This window comes from Geotrypetes seraphini, chromosome 1 (assembly GCF_902459505.1).
Source record: "Geotrypetes seraphini chromosome 1, aGeoSer1.1, whole genome shotgun sequence".
Classification (NCBI taxonomy): Eukaryota; Metazoa; Chordata; class Amphibia; order Gymnophiona; family Dermophiidae; genus Geotrypetes; species Geotrypetes seraphini.
The window spans coordinates 423,775,114-423,797,123 of NC_047084.1; the positions used below are offsets into that span (position 1 = coordinate 423,775,114).

Consider the following 22,010-nt stretch of genomic DNA (forward strand, 5'->3'; position numbering starts at 1 on the left):
CTCAAATTTCAGGAATGTTACCTATTGATTTGCTAAAAAGATACCTCATTGAGAATTTGGAAATTTCTTCAAATTGTATTCCTCCAATCAATAAAATTTACTATTTACCAAATAAAAAGATGCCTAATGGAAATGGAAAAGGAAAGGTAAATGAAGATGGAAATGAGATTGGGAAAGTAAGAGAAGGAGAGACAAATGTGATAGATTTTGCAAATGTGACGGCTTTACTGGAACAAACGATAACATCTGAAATGGACAGAGCAACATTATTAGTATCATTTGTTTTTGAACAGGATGTGAATATGATTATGAAATTGTTTTTCAAAAATTCCCAAAAATTATTTGGGGGACAGAAAATATGGATACATCCTGACGTAGCTAAGACTACACAAGAACGGAGGAAAGATTTTCTTGCAATGCGACAACAGACTATAAATATTGGAGCAACATTTTTATTGGTGTATCCCTGCAAATGCCTGGTTAGGTACTTAGGTGTTAAATATGTTTTTTTCTCTCCTAACCATCTGAAGGAATTTCTAGATGTTAAGCAGATCATCAAGGATTAAGGATTAAGGGATAATAATAATTGGGCGCTAGATACATTATGCCTTTCTTTTTTGTATTATTCCTTTAAATTTCTCTCTAATTTTAGTTTTGGTCAACCCCTGTTTATTGTGGTCTAAGAAGGGGTTTATTATCATCATTATGATGATTGTGGCAAAAGTATTATTGTGTTAAAATTTTCTTTCCTGTATTTAATGTACAAGAATTAATTCTTGTAAAATAAGATTGTATAATTATAAATAAAAAAAAAAAAAATAAAAAAAAAAAAAAAAAGTGTTTTCTGGGTCAGAGGGAGGTTAAGTACTTAGGGTACACAGTGGGTAGAGGCCAGGTCAAACCCTTAGTGGATAAGGTGCGGTGCATTCAGGTTTATCCCCAGCCTAACAGAAAAAAACAAATGCGAGGGTTTTTAGGCTTGCTAGGGTATTACAGAAGATTTATTCCTAACTTTGCCACCAGGGCTACCCCGCTTACGAATATGCTAAAGAAGGATGTCCCAGATACCTAACAATGGGGAACCGATGGGGTAAAAGCTTTTTACGATCTGAAGGACAGTTTGTGTAAACAGCCGGTTCTTACCGCCATTGATTACAACAAACCCTTGATCCTGCAGACAGATGCTTCTGGTTGTGGATTGGGTGCCATACTTAGCCAGGAGAGTCACGGCATAGAGCATCCCATCTTGTATTTAAGTAGGAAATTGCATCCCAATGAGAGAAATTATGCTGTGGTGGAATTAGAGTGTTTGGCCGCGAAGTGGGCAATGCAGACACTGGACCATTATTTAGGGGAGCGGCCTTTCACGTTAGTCACGGACCATGCTGCCCTTAAATGGTTAGGTACCATGCGAAATAACAATGCTCGCCTTACCAGGTGGTACCTAGCCCTACAAACTTTCAGATTTACCGTGGTACACCGCCTGGGACGGCTGAACACTAACGTTGACATACTTTCCCGTATCCCTGAAAATGCTACTCCTACTGGTGCTTATAGGGATAAGCAGCGTTTAAGGGTGGGGGTATGTGACCAGCCAGGTATTCTCCCTGCCAAGGTACCAGTTAGGGCAGGGGAAAAAGTAAAAATGAAATCCCGGGGTGGAATCAGGAAGGGGCATATGGTTCCTGAGAGTGATAATTCATCCTGTGACCACCAGAGGGAGCCTGAAGTGTGCGAGAAAGAATTAGGTGATCTATCCCCGAGTCACCACTGGGGGAGCCCAAGAGGTCCCAGCAACTCTGCTGAGTCAACTAGAGTAGGGCGTTGCCCCAGAGTATTTAAACCAGCAGTGGAGAACAGACAGAGAGGCCAGCTAGGAAGGAGGTTTAAACCTTTTCTCCCTAGGGAGTCCCCTGGGCCAAACAGTAGCAACAAACCCATTCCTATGGAGCTGTTAGAGGCTGGACAAGCTGAGGAGCTGCCTATTCCAGAGGAGGAACAACCCATAGAGTGTGAAGAAAGTCTTGCTGAATGTGCTCCTGACTTTCCTGAGGCCATGCAGGTGGACTGGGTCTCAACCTGCAAACAGTGAGTTTTGGATTTTTCACTTGACTGGGACTATTTTTGTTTTTTTGTAAGCTAGGAGTGTGAATTATTGGAAGAGGTTTTGCTAACACCCTGGGAGGGAATTTTGAAAGCCTGTCTAGAGGCCTTACTTTGCAAAACCTGTGACACTCTCCTTTCCTGGCAGTGCTCTGAACTGGCCAGAGGCTTTATTAGAACTTTGGGCACTAGAGCTATGGAACAAGTGCCATGAACTGTATTTGTGCTTTTTGAAACTGCCTGCTTGGGAGCAGTCAGTACTAGCTCTGTGGAGAACTGAATCCTCAGGCACAGCTGAGATTAAGTTAATGCTGAGAGCAAGCCTTGAACTTTATTTTGTGCTGTTTTAGTTGCTTGCTTCTTTTGGTATTTTTGTTTTGAGGCTGTTTGAAGTTCTGACAATTTTTCTGCTACATTAATGATCTACTTACCTTTGTGAAGGAAAGAATAAAATGTAATGATTCTCCTATGAACTACAATTGTTGTAGCTGTGATTTATGGTTCCTGTTTAAAGTCCAGAACTTGCAGGGTGACTCCATTTTGGGTCACACGCTGGTGTGCTATTTTGTGGTAACCACTGGGAGTGCTGTTGAGCCCTGGTCTGGGCTACAGTGGGATTACGGTCTGCTTCTTCCGTTTGTGCTGGGGGTCGATAGTAGAGGCCAATTTTTGTGTCTGCTCCGCTCTGTCCTGGAATCTTTATCCAGAGGGACTCTAGTTTTTCTTTTCCTATCGTCTTCCCTTCTCTAATGGACTCGACTCCTTCATGGACATACAGGGCAATACCACCCCCTTTTTGCCCCATTCTATCTCTTCTGTATAGTTTGTATCCCTGAAGTACTGTGTCCCATTCATTTTCTTCATTCCACCAAGTTTCGGTTATTCCAATGATATCTAGTTCTTCTTGTCTTGCTAGTGCTTCTAGTTCCCCCATTTTGTTTGATAAGCTTCTGGCATTCGTGTACATACATTTGAGATCCCTTTGTGTTGTCTTCTTGGACTTTCCAGTCTTTATAACTCTTTTTGTTTCTTTTTGCGTTCTTTCTCTGTCACTTTCAATTTCTGCATGATCTTCCCGTTTATTTGAGCCGTTGTTTGTAGATCCATCTTTGGGATCACCTGATGTCCGGGCCATCGACTGGATGTCGACTGTCAGCTCTCCCCTGTTCCTTAGTTTAAAGCCTTCTCAAAGGTCTTCTTCATGTTTTCAGCCAAGACTCTTGCTCCTTGCTTGGTGAGGTGTAGGCCGTCGTTCCTGTAGTATCTGCTTCCTCAGAATGTCGCCCAGTTGCACACGAACTCGAATCCTTCATCATCACACCATCTTCTCATCCAGGCGTTGATTGCTCGTATCTCCTCCTGCCTCTTTCCATCTGCTCTCGGTACTGGGAGGATTTCTGAAAAGGCCGCTTTCACCTCCCTGACCTTCAGCTTTCTTCCGAGTGAGCAGAGTTGTCCCATCATTTCTTCCCTGTTGTACTTCCGTCCGCTCACAACATTGGTTCCCACTTGGATAATCACAGCAGTGTCCTCTCCTCCCGCGCTGTCTATGATCCTGGTGATCCTGCTGGCCACATCCTTCACCCTAGCGGCAGGCAGGCAGGTGACCAGTCTATCTTCCCTTCTTCCTGCAATGTGGCTATCCACATTGCGTATGATGGAATCTCCAATGATGATCTCTATCTTCTTTATGGGAATGTGAAAAGATCCTAGGGTCACACACAACAAGTGAAAAATCTTTTCCCCTTGATGGAATAATATTTCTTGGACCGGATGTGACAGTCAGTCCTAAGTAAGCAATTGGGTGTTGCTGCTCACAGGAACAGAGACTGAATGCAAGAACATCCACTGATTTTTGGATTATTAGGGTTGAGATCAGTGGTAATCTGATCAGGTAAACTCTTTAAGAAATGAGGAGAGGCAGTTCTGTCAAAGCCAGTTAGATTCTAGAGAACCCTTGTGGTGCTTGGCCTTTGAAACTTAAGAAGAGATTTTGTTATTAGGCATGTTGGTGAATGTTCATAAAGAACAGATCAAACCCAGTCTTTTGCCAATATATCTTGTGCAAGAGAAGCTGAAGACAAATGTCTAGAGCACTAGATAGCTAATTTGTTTTTTTTGCTGTTGGCAAATAGACTTGTTTGAGAAGTTCCTCAGAATTAGAAGATAGATTGAAAAAGTTACGGGTCCAGGGACCACTTGTGAGGTTGACAATTCTGCTACGTGGCTTTGATTTCCAGGGATATCATTGGACTGGATAGATATCTGATTTAAGATCATCAAATCCCATTTGTGCTGCCTCCTAACATACAGTCATGTGAAAAAATTAGGACAACCCATGAAATATTCAGTTCTTTCTTAAGAAATGTTCATTTATCGATGTCAAATCTTTTTTTATTTATTTCTGGAAAAGAAAGTGATATAATTGAAGGTAAACAACAAAAATTTTCCTTGATTTACTCATGAAACAAAAGATATCTACAAAAATGTGTATTCTGAGGAATAAATTAGGACACCCCCACATATCCTCCCACTTAAAGTGGCTCAAATCACACACAGGTGTATCACATCAGGTACACATGATAAGAACATCGTTACTCAGCATTTTGAAGGAGGTTTGCCCTACTTAAACCTCAAAAAGGCAACCTAGTCACATCAAGGTTTGTGTGTGGGATGCTCAAGACGCCAAAATTGGCTCGCAACTAACAAACCAAAATGGGGTGAATATAATATAGGGTGCTCTCAGTGTGAACCCTCAGTGATAGGAGCACAGCTCCGACACTTCACTTCTGGGTCAAGGCGGTAAGCCTCCACCCACACACCATCATTGAGCACCCTGAGTGTGCTGAAATGGCAGGGTTTGTTTGGGGGTCGCTCAGGTTGTTCGTGTTGAGTTTAATTTACTCACTTTGACTCAGGTCCCTTTAATTTCAGCACACTCAGGGTGCTCAATGATGGTGTGTGGGTGGAGGCTTACCGCCTTGACCCAGAAGTGAAGTGTCGGAGCTGTGCTCCTATCACTGAGGGTTCACACTGAGAGCACCCTATATTATATTCACCCCATTTTGGTTTGTTAGTTGCGAGCCAATTTTGGCGTCTTGAGCGTCCCCCACACAAACCTTGATGTGACTAGGTTGCCTTTTTGTGTTTTTTCTACAGTAGGAATTTTGGCAAATTTGGAGTGTATTGTTGTTGTTGTGACTACTTAAACCTCAGACATTTAGTTTGGTGTGCTCATGACTTCTGTGGTGAGATCAAAAGAGCTGTCTGAGGCCTTTAGAAAGAAGATTGTAAAGCAGCTTATAAGTCTGATAAGGGATTTAAAAAGATCTCAAAAGAATTTGGCATTAGCCATTCCACGGTTCGAAAAATAGTGGAGGACTTTCCAAACAACTGCCAACATGCCCAAACAAGTTGTCCACCAGAGCAGATCACAAGGAAGCATTAAGTATTTCTTTGCTAATCGGAAGTAGGTACTCTACATTAATCAGAACATTAATACACGACTTGCAAAAAAAAAAAAAAAATTGTAGAAATGCCCATTTTTTGAAGCTGTCCAAGCAAGTTGATCCCCAGAGCAGATTGCAAGGAAGCTTAAGTATTTCTTTGTTAATCGGAAGTAGGTACTCTATATTAATCAGAACATTAATACACGATTTGTAAAAAAAATAGTAGGAATGCCCATTTTTGAAGCAGCATTAATTTGGGGCTTACAGTGCAATAAAATCTGCATTATAGTGCATTAAGCCCAAAACTTAACGTACTTTAGCAGTATGGCCCTTTAGTTTGTGACGATCTGTATGCAAATTTTTTTTAATGAATACTGAATTTATATTTTGTTTTTTCAGAGTACAATAAATGTCTAGCACCCTGATGTAGAGCCAGCACTTGAAATGTGATCACATTGTTGTTACAGACTATTGCCAAGCACCTGAAATGTGATCACATTGTTGTTACAGACTATTGCCAAGCTAAGTACTATATAGATTGCTTTTGATTAACAGTTTAGATTTGAAAATATCTTTTTTAAAATGGAAATTAGAAGCTCATATTAAAGAAAAACAAGATAATGAAAAGAAAAACAATACATTTTTCCAGGACTGATGATTAGAGCTGTACAGTATGGTGCTTTTAATGCGTTAGCTAAAAAATTATGTCTCAGCCTCTTCTACCTCACCTTTGTCTCGACCATTGTGTCCTGCCGTTGCTTTGCATAGGACTGAACCTTATTTTTAAATTTCTAATTTGCTTAAATACACTTTATTTTTAAAGTAATTTTTATTTTGTTTTCACCTGTAATGATTACTTGTTAGGATATCTATATACATACTAGTGTTTAAGACCGTTACATTAACGGGTGCTAGAATATATATCTGTCTGTCTTTCTTTCTGTGTCTCTCCCTGCCCCTGTCTCTTTCTTCCTTCCTTCCTTCCTTTCTCTCTCCCTTCTGCTGTCTTTCTTTCTTTCTCTCTCTATGGCCCCCTTTGTCTGTCTGTCTTTCTGTCTGTTTCTCCCTCTCTGGCCCCGTCTGTCTGTCTTTCTTTCTGTTTCTCTCCCTTCTCGCTGTCTTTTGTGTGTCTGTCTTTCATTCTTGTGCGCTGCCTGCCTGTCTTTCTGTCTCATGGCCCCCTTCTGTCTCCCTCCCCCAAAGCAAACCAAGATTGCTCCCTGGCCCCCTTTCCCTCTCCCCTCCCACTTCCCTGAGCAGCAGCATTCCCTCCCCCTCCACTTCCGTGTGCAGCAGCAGTGTTTTCTTCCCCCTCCACTTCCCCGTGCAGCAGCAGCATTTCCCCTCCCCACACTTCCCTATGCAGCAATAGCATTTTCCCCCCACTTCCCTGTGCAGCAGCAGCATTTCCCCCCTCCCACTTCCCTGTGCAGCAGCATTTCCAGCCCCCCAATCCCTTCCCTGTGCAGCAGCATTTCTCTTCATTTCTGGCCAGCTCCCTTGCCAAAGTTATTTTTGAGTTCAAAGCCACAGTGGTGGCTCCTCTCATAATCTGCGCCTGCATCGGAAGCCTTCTCTCTGACGTGACTTCAGAGAGGCTTCCGATGTAGGTGCAGCTCGTGAGAGGAGCTGCCGCAGCAGCTTTGAACTCAAAACCAACTTCAGCAAGGAACTGAAGAATAACCAGTAAGGGAGTTGGCCAGACCACGGGCCGCAGAATAGTACATGGGGGGCCTGTGTTAGATGGAGTGAGGGCGGGAGTCACTGGCGTGGTTGCCGCCTCCACCGCTGGCTCCTTCTACTGCGCATGTGTGGCATGGAAGCACAGATCACGGACGCAGGGATCACGAAGAGTGAAGTGCGCTTGCACGCTAAGGGTTTTATTATAGCATATATATATATATATATATATATATTTTTTAAAAAAAATTATATATATATATTTTTATAATTTATATATTTGTATATATATATATTTTATAATTTATATATTTTTATAATTTATATATATATATATCTTTAATTTTTCTCTGTCTCAACCTTTGCTATCTGAATATGTTCTATGGAGTTCCTTTCTGTTTTAACTGTTACATTGTAAACCGCTTAGAACAGTAAAATGTGGGAGCATTATATCAAATTCTGAATAAACAAACATAACCTCTGATATCATGGTCCCATTAACCTTTTTAGTACATACATTTAAAGTGGATGATTAGAAAATACTAAATTACCATTAACTTGAAATTTATTGCACTAAAGGAGTGGGTTGAAAGGACTTTATTTTCACCATTTTTGAAAATTACCTTGAATCTGCCTTTATAAAATAGGCTTTTTTTAACATTATCACATTGACATAGGCATTTTGTTATGAAATTATCACATAAGAATATAAAAAAATAAGAATTGCCATACTGGGAAAGAACAAAGGTACATCAAGCTCAGCATCCTATTTCCAACAGTGGCCAACCCAGCTCCGAAGTGCTGCTTATCCTAGGAATAAGCAGTAGATTTCCCCAAGCCAACTCAATAATGGCCACGGATTTCTCTTTTAGGAAATTATCACCTTTTGAGAGAGAGCTAAAGATGCTTTCTCCCCCCCCCCAAGAGTTGTGCATGCACAAAATGACCTGGAAAGCGGATTACTGCCTTAGGAATCAACTCAAATTGCCTGCATGCATTGAGCTGCACATAACCACAGAATCATTAGGCCTGCCCTAAGATTTTTCCATCAGCCTGATGTCAGACATTTGTTAAGTCATATGGCTATAATTCAATGTTATTCTTAATATATATGTACACCCATAAAAAGGGTGGAGGAATAGCGCTGTACATAAAAGACTCCATACCATCAGCCAGGATGGAAACAACAGTACGGGCGGATGGCTTGGAATCACTATGGGTTAAACTACAGGGAGGAGCAGGGGCAGACATTAAATTGGGTCTGTACTACCGCCCACCTGGACAACCGGAAGAAATCGACCAGGAGCTGGAAGCTGAACTGAGGCAGGTATGCAGAAGCGGAAATGTGGTGGTGATGGGGGACTTCAACTATCCTGGGATAGACTGGAGTATTGGGCACTCAAACTGCGCAAGAGAGACCAAATTCATAGAGGTCACGAGGGACTGTTTCATGGAGCAACTGGTCACGGAACCAACACGGGGCGATGCCACTCTTGACCTAATCTTCAACGGACTAGGAGGGCCAGCAAAGGAGGTGGCGGTATTACCCCCGCTAGGTAACAGCGATCACAACACGATCCAGTGCAGGCTTGAAATTGGATCATCAAAGGGGAAAAGAACCACAACGACGGCACTCAACTTCAAAAAAGGAAATTATGATGCCATGAGGAAATTAGTGGGAAAGAAACTCAAAAGCAACATAGGGAAGACGGAATCCGTAGAAAAAGCCTGGACCTTACTCAAGGAGACTGTGCACGAAGCGCAAAACCTATGCATCCCCAAGTTCAGAAAAGGGTGCAAAAAAAATAGAACGAAAAATCCAGTGTGGATAACAAATGCAGTGAAGAAGGCGATAAGCGACAAGAAGGCATCGTTCAGAAAATGGAAAAAAGACCAAACAGAGGTACAAGGGGAGGTCCACCGATGGATCAAAATCTGGCTGGCAAACAGGAAACAGAGGGTTGGCGTAAAGGGCCACTACTCTGACTGGAAAGGGGTCACGAGCGGAGTTCCGCAGGGGTCGGTGCTGGGACTGCTCCTGTTTAATATCTACATAAATGACCTAGAGGCGGGAACCAAGTGTGAGGTCATTAAATTTGCAGATGACACCAAACTATACAACAGGGCTCAAACCAGGGAAGACTGCGAAGATCTTCAAAAGGATCTAACACAGCTGGAAAAGTGGGCCGAAAAATGGCAGATGAGCTTCAACGTGGGGAAATGCAAGGTCATGCACGTGGGGAAAAAGAACCCGATGTTCACATACAAAATGGGGGGAACACCACTAGGGGTCAGCAACCTGGAGAGAGACCTGGGAGTGATGGTAGATGCAACACTGAAGGCATCGGCGCAATGCACCACGGCCTCAAGGAAAGCGAACAGAATGTTGGGTATCATTAAGAAGGGTATTACAACCAGGACGAAAGAAGTCATCATGCCGCTGTATCGTGCAATGGTGCGGCCGCATCTGGAGTACTGCGTCCAGTACTGGTCACCGTACCTCAAGAAAGACATGGCGGTACTTGAGGGAGTACAAAGAAGAGCAACTAGACTGATAAAGGGAATGGAAAATCTCCCATATACCGAAAGATTGAAGCAATTGGGACTTTTCTCCCTGGAGAAGCGAAGACTTAGAGGAGACATGATAGAAACCTTCAAGATCCTGAAGGGCATAGAAAAAGTAGACAGGGGCAGATTTTTCAAATTAAGGGGCGCCACAAGTACAAGGGGGCACTCGGAGAAATTGAAAGGGGACAGGTTTAGAACAAACGCTAGGAAGTTCTTTTTCACTCAGAGGGTGGTGGATACATGGAACGCGCTTCCAGAGGCTGTTGTAGACAAGAAAACATTAAATGGTTTCAAAGAAGGTTTGGATAGATTCCTAGAAGAAAAAGGGATTGAGGGGTATAGATAGGTATAGACCATTGCTCAGGCAATGGGCCTGATGGGCCGCCGCGGGAGCGGACTGCTGAGCAGGATGGACCTAGGGTCTGCCTCAGCAGAGGCAACTTCTTATGTTCTTAATATATAAGCTTTATGACTAAAATTATATTTATTGCAATTTTTAGAATTTTAGATATGCATTGAAGTACTACTACCTTTTCCCAACTATACTTAATCCAAGTCCTTTGCCTGGCTTCTTCTGAAGTTCCACACTGAGTACATCATACATATCTTCCTCCTTATACTGAGCCTCATCTCTGTACACAGTAAGACGGACTTTCTGTGGTGTCTGTCGAAGTACATTTATTGCTTCATCATGTGTGGCATTTCTAAGGTCAATTCCATTCACCTGCAATGCAAAATTTTCATGTACCATCATGTAAAACCGCTCTGAGCTCTCCTGGGAGAATAGTTTATAAAAATGAATGAATAAATAAATATATATATATTCAAATATAAACCAATATGAATATAAACCGAGGTGACCTTTTCCCGCCCAAAAAAGAGGAAAAAAGGTTGAATCGAATATAAAAATTTATAATATATATATATATAAAAGGAATTGGTTATTGGATAGAAAACAGAGGGTAGAGTTAAATAGCCATTTTTCTCAATGGAGGAAAGTAAACAGTAGAGTGACGAAGGGATCTCAACTGGGATCGGTGCTATTTAGCTTATTTATAAATGATCAGGAAATTGGAACGATAAGTGAGGTGATTAAATTTGCAGATGACACTAAACTGTTCAAAGTTGTTAAAACACATGCAGATTGTGAAAATTTGCAGGCAGACCTTAGGAAATTGGAAGACTAGGCATCCAAGTGGCAGATGAAATTTAATGTGGACAAATGCAAAGTGATTCACATTGGGAAGAATAACCTAAATCACAGTTAGGGTTCACCTTGGGGGTTAGCGCCCAAGAAAAAGATCTGGGTGTCATTGTAGACAATACGATGAAACTTTCCAACAATGTGTGGTGGCAGCCAAAAAAGCAAACTAGATGCTAGGAATTATTTAAAAAGGGATGGTTAACAAAACTAAAAATGTTATGATGCCTCTATATCTTTCCATGGTGTGGCCTCACCTGGCATACTGCTTTCAATTTTGGTCTCCTTCTCTCAAGAAAAGGTTCAAAGAACGACCCAGATGATAAAGGGGATGGAACTCCTTTCATATGAGGAAAGACTAAGGCTTATTAGGGCTCTTCAGCTTGGAAACGAGTTGGCTGAGGGGAGATATGATTGAAGCCTACAAAATCTTGAGTGGATTAGGATGGGTACAAGTTAATCGATTTTACACCATCAAAAATTACAAGGATTAGCGGAAACTCAAAATTACAGGGGAATAGTTTTAAAACCAACAAGAGGAAATATTTTTTCACTCAGAGAATAGTTAAGTTCATTATCAGAGGTTGTGGTAAGAGCAGATAGCATAGCTGGTTTTAAGAAAGGTTTGGACAATTTCCTGGAGGAAAAGTCCATATGCAGTGTTCTCCCTAGGACCTTTTAGCCAGGCGCTGCGTCCGGATAATTTAGATGTCCGCCCGGCTGCCATCTATCACGAATCCTGCCAATGCTCAACATTAAAAACAAAACAAAACAAAAACCCCGAAAAAACACCTCTTACCGGCTTGGAGATTTCCTGCCTTTGCCGGCTGGCCTGGAACTTCCTCTCCAACGTTAGAATTGACGTCGGAGGTGAAGTCTTGCGAGTCCAGCACTTTTACGTGCTTGGCCTGGCTCGGGAAAGCAGCAGGGAGAAATTGGCATGGTGGCTTGGGGGATAGGGAAAGAATTGGGGAAGTGGAGAAATCGGCGTGATGGCTTGGGGGGCAGGGGGGGAGAGAGAGAAAGAAAGGCAGAAATAAAGAGGAGGGCAGGAGGAAAGAGAAAGAAAGACAGGCAGGCAGGGGGGAGAGAAAAAGAAAGAGAGACAGAAAAAAAAGGGTAGGGGCAGAAAGAAAGAAATATTGGATTTACAGTCAGAAGAAGGAAGTGCAACCAGAGACTCATGAAATCACCAGAGACTCATGAAATCACCAGACAAAAAGGTAGGAAAAATGATTTTATTTTCAATTTAGTGAGCAAAATGTGTCTGTTTTGAGAATTTATATCTGCTGTCTATATTTTGCACTATGGCCCCCTTTTACTAAACCGCGATAGTGGTTTTTAGCACAGGGAGCTTATGAGCATTGAGAGCAGCATGGGGCATTCAGCACAGCTCCCTGCGCTAAAAAACGCTATCGCGATTTAGTAAAAGGGGAGAGGATATATTTGTCTATTTTTCTATAGTTGTTACTGAAATATGTTATTGCATATTGTATAGTTGTTACTGAAGTATGTTATTGCATATTTTAAAGTCATCTGCCTTGACCTCTGGAAAAAAATCCAAATACAAATGATAATTAACATTTTCTCTGCATAAAGTGTGCTTTGTGTTTTTTAAAATTTTATTGTTGGTAGATCATTTTGACTTGGTCATTTTAAAAAGTAGCTCACAAGTCAAAAAAGTGTGGGCACCCCTGCTGTACTGTCTTGAAGAAAGATTTGGCCTCTAAAAGCTAATTGAAAAATGGATTAGTCCAAAAAAATGGTATTTTCTTATTTCTCATTATTTGTTTTATTTCTGTTTGTTAATTTGTAAAGTGGTGATTGTTATGTAGCAGTTTTTTTCAAATTTACATCTACTGTCTTTATATTTTGCACAGTATTAGGGGGCATGTCACGGTTTCTGTGGTGTTGCATTGTATGCAGTCTGGTTTCTTGGTTCAGTTTAACTTGTGTCTACATAGTTCTATTTTTAGTTTGTGATTATTCCATATTGGGCAAGGGTCTATCTGTCTGTGTGTATGAAAAGGACATGGCTTTCTGTTAGCATCGACTGTGCAGGATCTGGCTTGTTTAGTTTTACAATGCGCGTGTTAGTGTTCTAGTGCTCACTGCAGTGTTTAAGATGCTGCCTTTTCCTAGGTGCACCCTTGTCGTGTGACTCATGGATTATTACAAAATATATATTTTTTATAAATAGGAGGGGGTTGTTAAAAATGATCAGCAATGGCTGTCATATATACTAGGTACGCCACTGGATTTAATGACTCTATTCTAATTTTACTGTAGACTTGGTGTTGTCCCCCAACCACACCATTTGAAAAATGCTCTATGAGAATTGGGTGTCTTGCCTTATAAAATAGAGCACAGCTCGATGCACATGCAAATTTTAATGGGTGCCAATTAAAATCAATAATTGGATGTTAGCACTCAATTATTGAAGGTTCAAAGCTCGTTATTCAAATATGAGCATGCATGCATCTTGGGCATGTACACAAACTTGAGCACTAAATGTAGAATCCAAGGTACAGTGGTGCCTCGCATAACGGCCGCCTCGCACAGCGAACGCTGCGCACAACGAACTTTATGTCTTGATTCGTACAACGGACTTCGTTTCACACAACGAAGTCGCCCGAGCTGCATCCTTCCGGGGTTCCTGCGGGGTTGGATCGCAGCGGGGTTGGTCGAGCCGCGAGGGTAGTCTCCTTCTCCTTACCTGCCCTGCCGCGGCCGCACACAGCCGACCGGAAATCTTCCCGATGTCAGCGCTGACGTCGGAGGGAGGGCTTAAGCAAAGCCCTCCCTTCCTCCGACGTCAGCGCTGACATCAGGAAGACTTCCGGTCGGCTGTGTGCGGCTGCGGCAGGGCAGGTAGGAAGAAGGCAATGGCGAACGAAAGAGGGGGGAGGGGGCGGTCCGCCCCGAAGAATGTGCACAGCTGGTCAGGTCCCCCGATCGACCGACAACAGGCCCGGCCGACAAACCTCCCTGCCCTGTAGCCGCGAATCTAAATTACCTCTTACAGCAGCTTCACTACTCCAGCTGCTGTAAGAAGGTAATTTAGATTCGCGGCTACAGGACAGGGAGATTTGTCCGACCGGGCCTGTTCTGTTGTCGGTCGGGTGCAAAAGCGCCACAAAGGTGGAGGCAGGGAGGGAGGAAAGGTGGAGTGGAGAAGAAAAGACGCTTAAGGGGGGAGAAGGCCGCTGAAAGCACTGGGGAAGACAAAGGGGTGGAAAAGAACGCTGAAAGGACATGGGGTAAACGGGAGGAAGGGGGGGGAAGGACCCTGAAAGCACTGGGGAAGACAAAGGGGTGGAGAATGCCACTGAAAGGACATGGGGAAGACAGAGGGGGGAGAAGGCCGCTGAAAGGACATGTTGGAGCAGGGGATGAGAGGGAGGGAGAGAAGGGGAAATATTGGACAAGGGCAGAAGGGATGCTAAATCATAGGGTGACAGGCAGAGAGAACAACAGGAAAAAGAGTGGAAGCAATCTTGAACCCTGAGGGTGAGGGCAGAGAGAGGTGGTGAGATGATTGATCATGGGGAGAGGGACAAAAGGGAATAGAGATGGGATAGGAAGATAGTGGAAGTAAAAGGACAGGGAGATGTATGTTTTTAGATGTATCTAAATAAAAATAATAACAAAAAATTTATCTTTTTTTATGTCATCTTAGCATATTTTATGCTACAGAACGAATTATTTTTTTTAACATGTATTGCTATGGGAAAACGCGTTTCACATAACGAACTTTTCGCATAACAAACTTGCTCCTGGAACCAATTAAGTTCGTTGTGTGAGGCACCACTGTATATGATTTACAGTGTCTAGAAAAAAATAGGATCACCAATATTTTTCCAAATAACCTAAAAATGTCCTACTGAAGCAGAAACTTCAGCCTGAAATTCAGACATTTCTAATAGTTTAGTTTTATGCAATAGATAGAACTCCTTATATTTTCCTTTAAATTGTTTGTGTAAATTAAGGAAAATTTGGTTCGTACCTACTAATTTACTTTCTTTTAGCTTCTCCAGACTGGTATAGGATTAATCTTACAAGCGGGTATATATCTGATCATGACCAGCAAGTGGAGACTGAGACAAAACTTTGGAACTGTACAAATCATGTGACCCCTCCCTAATTGCCTTAGTCTGCTGAATAGCCCAGCAGAACTAAGAAAAAAACAAACAAGATTCTGAACAGGAGTATCAACAAATAAAAACAGAAATGCTGTTGGAAAATGCAAAGGAACAAATGCAAATAGCAAAGGTCCCAATAGCTCGCCAGCTATGCCACAGCTGCTGTTCTTAATCTCCCCGACCCTAGAAAAAATACTAGAAACCAATCGAAAAATGAAAATCTTCACGCAAGAACACGACAATAGAAAGGGTGGATTCCTATAATAATAATAATAATAATAACTTTATTTTTGTATACCGCAAATACCACAAAACAGTTCAGAGCGGTTTACAGGAGAAGAGACTTTACATATACAGCGAAGTTACAGAGTATCAGAAAAACAGTTCAGAGTAGTTTACAGGAGATAAGAGCTGTAATTATGCAGTGAAGGAACAGAGAATTAGTTATCAAGTGTATGGTATAAACCAGAGGCCAATTACAAAATGATCCGATAACTGTTGCACGGGGGGTGTGCGAACAATAGCCGTGGAAGAGGGGGGAAGGGTAGTGAGGGAGGCGAGGTTGAGATTAGTAGTTTGGTTGGGAGGGCGGGAGTTAGAGGAATTTATCAAAGAGGTATGATTTGAGAGATTTCCTGAAGGATAAGTAGGTTGGGGCAAGAGAGATGAGGGTGGTCAAGCAGTCATTCCATTTGCCTGCTTGGAAAGAGAGGGTTTTGTCCAAGAATCTTTTGTAGATGCATCCTTTTGGGGAGGGATAGGCAAACAGGTGGACATTGCGTGTTCGGTTGGATCCTGGGAAGACGAAGTGGTGTGACAGGTATATCGGGGCTGAGCCAGATAGGGTTTTGAAGCAGAGGCAGGTGAATTTGAAGATGACCCTTGCTTCAAACGGTAGCCAATGAAGTTTTCTGTAGAAGGGACTGACGTGGTCTGACTATATCGGTCTGGAGAAGCTAAAAGAAAGTAAATTAGCAGGTAAGAACCTAATTTCTTCTTTTTTAACACTCTCCAGACCGGTATAGGATTAATCTTACAAGAGGGACGTACCAAAGCAGTCCCCATCAAGAGACATCCACACGGTAGTGACTGACAAAGGAATGTAGGGAAGACCAGACCGCCGCATTACAAATATCCATATGAGGCATTAGCAAACTCAGCCCAAGAAGCTGCCTGACCTCGAGTAGAATGAGTCTTAAGAAAGTCCGGAACAGTCTTTTTCTGAAAAAGATAAGTGGAAGCAATAGTCTCCTTCATCCAGCCTGCAATGGTAGCCTTGGAAGTGCCATCCCCCCTACGAGGACCCGCTAGAAGGACAAAAAGATGATCTGATTTCCTGATCTCCTGGGTCCTGTGCAAGTAGGCGCAAAGGACCCGTACAACATTCAATTTGCACAGCTGTTTCTGCTCTGAAGAACCTGTCCGATTACCCAGGACCGGGAGGACCATTGACTGATTGACATGAAAAGGAGAAACTACTTTTGGAAGAAAGGAAGGAACAGGCTACAACACTATACCCGCTCCCTAGAAAACTCAAGGAAGGGAGACCGACAAGAGAGAGCCTGCAGCTCCGAAAAACGTCTAGCAGAAGTAATAGCCACCAAGAAGACCGCCTTAAGAGTAAGGTCCATCAATGTGCAGGTACCCAAAGGCTCAAACGGGGGGCGCACAAGAATCTGACACCAGATCTGAGTACCATGGTCGCCTGGGCCAATCCTGAGCCACCAGAACCACCAGGCCCGGGTGATGAACCATGCAGAGTAGAACTCTGCCCACTAATGGCCACAAAGGGAATACATAAAGCAGCCCCTCCATTGACCATGGTTGAACCAGAGCATCCAGACCCTCGGCCTGACCGTCACTGCGACGACTGAAGAAACGGGGAGTTTTGGCGTTGACTCCTGTGTCCATCAGGCCCATTAGGATCTGACCCCAAGACTGCATTATCAACTGAAAGGCCATGTGGCTTAGACACCACTCTCTGGGATCCAATGTGTGACGACTGAGGAAGTCCGCTTGAATATTCTCCACTCCGGCTATTGTGGTACGCTGCCTATGCCTGCTAGGTGTGTTCCTAGTCCAGAGCCCTGTCTGAAGTCCAACCTTCTCCCCGATGTTACCAATTCCTCTTGTTATGAATCTCCGGATGCCATTTCTCCTTTGCCCTCTAGAGGGAGTCGGAGAGCACATGTGCAGAATGCTCATCCCCCTCTCAGGCCCAAGCTTGCTGATAAGAAATTCTTTCCACCTGAGGGTTGGGGGCGGGGCTGCAAACTAGTTACCCAGAGAGGAAAGCTCCTGGGGAATCAGTTAAAAGGAGGGGAGGCACAGGACAGGGAGGAGAGTTCAGGGCTGAGAGATTCTGATAGCGGTTCTCCACTTGAATGCATGGAACTGACGGAAGCGGGTGAAGTATCTTCTTTGAGGGAAAATGAAGAACCACAGGCCATGGAAATAGACCTGGATTCATCTGCTGCTCCAGTTAGTGGGAACCTACCAATGGAAGTTGGCTTCTGTGAAGACAAGCTGCTTGTTGGTTAAATGTGAGTAACTGGGGACCTTTTCTGAATGAAAGACTTCCATAAGTATATTGTGCCCTGTAGGAGCTTCAGAAACCAAAAAGCTCCAGAAGATTTGAAAGACTTTTTGTTTGCTGAGAGTTTTTTTTTGTTGTTGTTTCTCTGATATGAGAAAGGACTATTTCCAGCCTAGGTAGTGGGGTTCGCCTCACGTATTTTTGTGGTGGGATAGTGGGCCTATTCGGCAGTATAATACCACGTGAAGCACACTACCTCCCCAGCTTTCCAGCAGCTGGGTAAGTCACAGCGGTGCTCTGACTAGTGCTGTGAGAGTCAATTTAAGACTGTTTGTATTTTGTTTTCCTGACTAAGAGACAAACATGGGCTGAAGCCAATTGCCTGAAGTTAGAAGGACTGAAACTGTTGGACATTTATCCTTTGGGACTGTTTGCTGTTTTTGTGGTTTTCTTTTTTGTTTGTTTATTGCTTTGGGAGCTCATTGCTAAACCTAGAAATATCCTGACCAGGTTTTTGTTTTCTCCCAATGGAAAAATAAATTCTGATTTTTATTTAAATCACTACCCTGGACTGGTGTGACAGTGTTTTTCTTCCACCATTATTTCCCTTGTGCAGCTCATCGCGGCTCACAAGAGCACAATTTTCATGTCCCAGCCGCTCAGGGCCCATTGTCCTGAGCCGGTTGGTGACACTATGTAGGAGGCCGAGATGTCCTGAAGATGCGACTCTGCCCAGAGCATGAGCAGAGTCGCCTCCTGCGCCACCTAAGTGCTCTTGGTGCCCCCCCTGACGAGTGACATAGGCCACCGCCGTGGCAATATCTACCAGAACCCGAACCAATTTGCCTGACAAGAAGGAGTGGAAAGCTAAGAGCGCCAGATGGATGGCTCTGGTTTCCAGAACACTGATCGACCAGGACGCTTCCTCTGTGGACCAGGTGACCTAGACACTGAGCTCCCCAACCGAGATAAGTGGCATCCATGAGAACCACCGTCCACTGTGCTTATCCAGACTCGTCCCTTGAACAAGATGGGAGGTCTGGAGCCACCAACGAACACTGGAGCGAGCCAAGCCCCTCAGAGGAACAGGGTGATTTAGACTAAGGATCTGGGGCAACCACCTCTGAAGCAGGGCATACTGAAGAGGACACATGTGGGCCCAAGCCCACCTCATCACGTCGTGGGAAGTCACCATTGACCCTAAGACTTGGAAGGAAAACCTGCACCTGAGAACACCGGGACGCCATAAGCAGTTGAATTTGAGAGTTTAATTTGCTTACCAAGGCCTCTGGGAGGAAGACCTTCCCCAAGGAGGTGTCGAACACCCCCAAGATACTCCAGATGCTGCGAGGGGGGCCAAACGGCTCTTGGCAAGTTGACAACCCATCCCAGTGACTGCAGGAACTCCACCACCTGAGCCATGACCTGGGTGCTCTCATGGAAGGATTGTGTGAATGAACCAGTTGTCCAGGTAAGGAGGCACCAGAATGCCCCGTGTCCGTAAGGCTGCCGCAACGACCACCATTACCTTGGTGAACATCTGGGGAGCCATGGCCAGACCAAAAGGGAGCGCACAGAACTGAAAGTGCTGGCCCAAAATCGCAAAACGAAGGAAGCCCTGATGTGAGGTCCGGATTGGAATGTGCAAGAAGGCCTCTATCAGGTCGAGAAAGGTTAGATACTCCCCCAGCTGAACTGCCAGAATCACCAATTGCAGAGTCTCCATGTGAGAAGACAGAACTGTGAGAGCCCTGTTGACCCCCTTCAAATCTAAGATGGGCCGAAAAGTCCCCTCCTTCTTGGGCACCACAAAGTAAATCGAGTACCTGCCGATGCCCAACTCCGGAGGGACACTGGAACCACAGCTCTGAGATCTAGCAATCTTTTAAGGATCTGGCGAAAAACCTGCTTCTTCTACGGTGCATAACAAGGAGAAGCTAGAAAATGATCTGGCAGGGAATGGGCAAACTGCAGAGCAGAACCATCCAGAAACACCTCCAGCCGAGCACCCACCGAAACCAGAGGGGGCGTGGGCACAGAGTCATTGGGCAGGACGGAGAGTGGGGGAACCGATGGAGGTATTCTCAGCTTCCCGACAAGCCCGACAGGACTGCATTCGCTGAAAGAAACGACCCCTGGCAAAATCAGAGGTCGGGTAGTGAGCAGTCCCACGCTCAGGGTGATACCTGCAGAAATCTCGCAGACTCCCCTGAGCAGTGCCACCTTGAAGAGCCTTGCAAGCACTGTCTTCAGGCAGGCAGGGAACTTTAAAGTTCATCAAAGTTTGAACTAACTAGTCCAAAACCTCTGACTAACAACAAGGACCCTCAAAGAAGAAAATTTAGAGAGTTTAGAGAAGGACACCGTGTCCGTTGACCAAGCCCGAATCCAGAACGTACGACACACAGCTATGGATTTGGCAGACGACTGCAAGAAGTCATAGAGGGCATCAGAGAAAAGAGGCAGCCATCTGAATCTTCGCCACCTCCTGACCATCAGTTCACTGTCAAGGACCTTCTCGGCCCACCGAAACATGGCCCGAGCCACCTGTCCCACACAAGGCAGACATCACAATTCTGTTTATGAATGGTCTCCAACTTACGCTCCTCAGAGTCTGTTAAGACAGAACTGCCCTCGAAGGGCACAGTATGCCGCGTAGCAACATCTGAGACCACCACGTCCATCACTGGCGACTTTAAAGTAGCCCTATCCCCCACTGGGACAGGATACAAACAAGCCAAGGAGAATGCAAACCAAAAAGACGCCTCTGGCGAAGTCCAATGGGCCAGGATAAAATCCAGAAATAAAAAATGGATGTATTGGAAGAGGGAAGCAGAGGAAATCCCCCAAACAAGGTCCTCCACACTCGGGGTTGCAGGCGGCGCCTGCTCAAAGCACAACACCGAGGAGATTTGCTGAATCAGATCTGAGAGCTTGTTCCTCTAAAAAAGGTACACCTCAAACGCCTCCTCGCTGGTAGATGGAAAAAAAACAAGTCCTCGGTACCAGTGGCCGTACCTTCGATAGGATCCTGGAGGTGTCTCCAAGGGTCCGGGTCCTCATGCATTAGTTAAAACTCTCTTCAGACAAGTCCTCATCCAAAGCAGTACGTGGGCGCCTGGATGAGGAAGGAGGAGGGGGAACACGAAAAGAATTAAGGGGTCAAAACATCAGGGGGCGCAGAGGGAACAAACTCCCGAGACCCCCTGGAAACAAGTAGGACCCCCGGCCATCTATATGCTTTACACAAAGCAAAAAGAAAATGAGGGCGAAAACCCCCCTCGGCGGCCCCATGGGACTCCCTGCCCCAGCAGGGGACCCTGCTGTAACCTGTCTGTGTTATGTCAAAACAGGGAGAAGGCAACTGAGGCTAAATACAAGATGGAGGAGCTATCTGAGGAAAAAGGGCAAAAAAACACACCAAAAATAGCCCCTCCAGGGCCTATAGCAGCTGAGAAGACTGAACTGTCCCAGCCGCTAAAGCAGGCAAAAGCCAGCATCAGCTGAGAGAAAAAACAGCTGACAGGAAATCCCTCTGTGGGCGGCAGGAAAGACCGGGCTTCCCTGCAAAGCTCTGCCGGCCACGAGGCACTAGCGGCGGGGAGCCTTGGACACCAGCAACCAATGCTGATGAGAATTCTACAAATGCATCGGCCCGAACAGCTGTTTTCAGGCCGACTGCGAATACCTCGCGTCTGGAATAAATTGTGCACCTCTCCCCCTGAGAAGTGCTCAATTGCTCCATATGCGACCTAGCTGAAAGAAAAGTGCCGGTTAGTTGAAAAATACAGTAATTTACAGCATATTTAAAAGGAAAGCAACCCTTTAGACCAGCACTGCCTCAGGATTTTTTTTTTTTTTCACAGAACAGATTCCACTGGCTCTCTAAACAATATGCCTTATCACCAGGGGGTAAGGCTTACTGTTGAGGCACCTCTACAAAAACGTGGGGAGGTGGAGGAAGGTGGGGGGAGGGACCCCCGCTCGAGACTTGCTGGGCTTGACACCCCCGAGGTCGGATGGACCACCAAACAAGGTCCACCCAAGCTCAATCTGGCAACAAAAAGGGACAAAAATTCTGAAAAAAAATTCCAACAGGGAGATGGGTACAGCTCACCACACCTGCTGGAGATTGAGAGAAGACTGAGGTAATTAGGGAAGGGTTACATGATATGTACAGTTCCAAAGTTTTGTCTCAGTCTCCACCTGCTGGTCATGATGAGATATATACCCACTTGTAAGATTAATCCTATACCAGTCTGGAGAGTGCTAAAGAATGAGGAAATAAAAAAAGAAAAAAAATTTGATGCATGACTGGGATATTAGTTTAG

The 22,010-nt window shown here is 44.4% G+C and overlaps 1 protein-coding gene across 9 annotated transcripts in view; it reads right to left on the minus strand.

Annotated features, from left to right (window-relative positions):
* MPDZ (multiple PDZ domain crumbs cell polarity complex component) overlaps positions 1–22,010 on the minus strand; it is a 550,514-nt gene that overhangs the window by 124,199 nt on the left and 404,305 nt on the right. For all 9 annotated transcript variants that reach the window (XM_033918951.1, XM_033918923.1, XM_033918958.1 and 6 more), the window contains one exon: positions 10,331–10,524. In XM_033918951.1, coding sequence (XP_033774842.1) covers positions 10,331–10,524 — 194 coding nt within the window. The remainder of the gene's footprint in view (positions 1–10,330; positions 10,525–22,010) is intronic.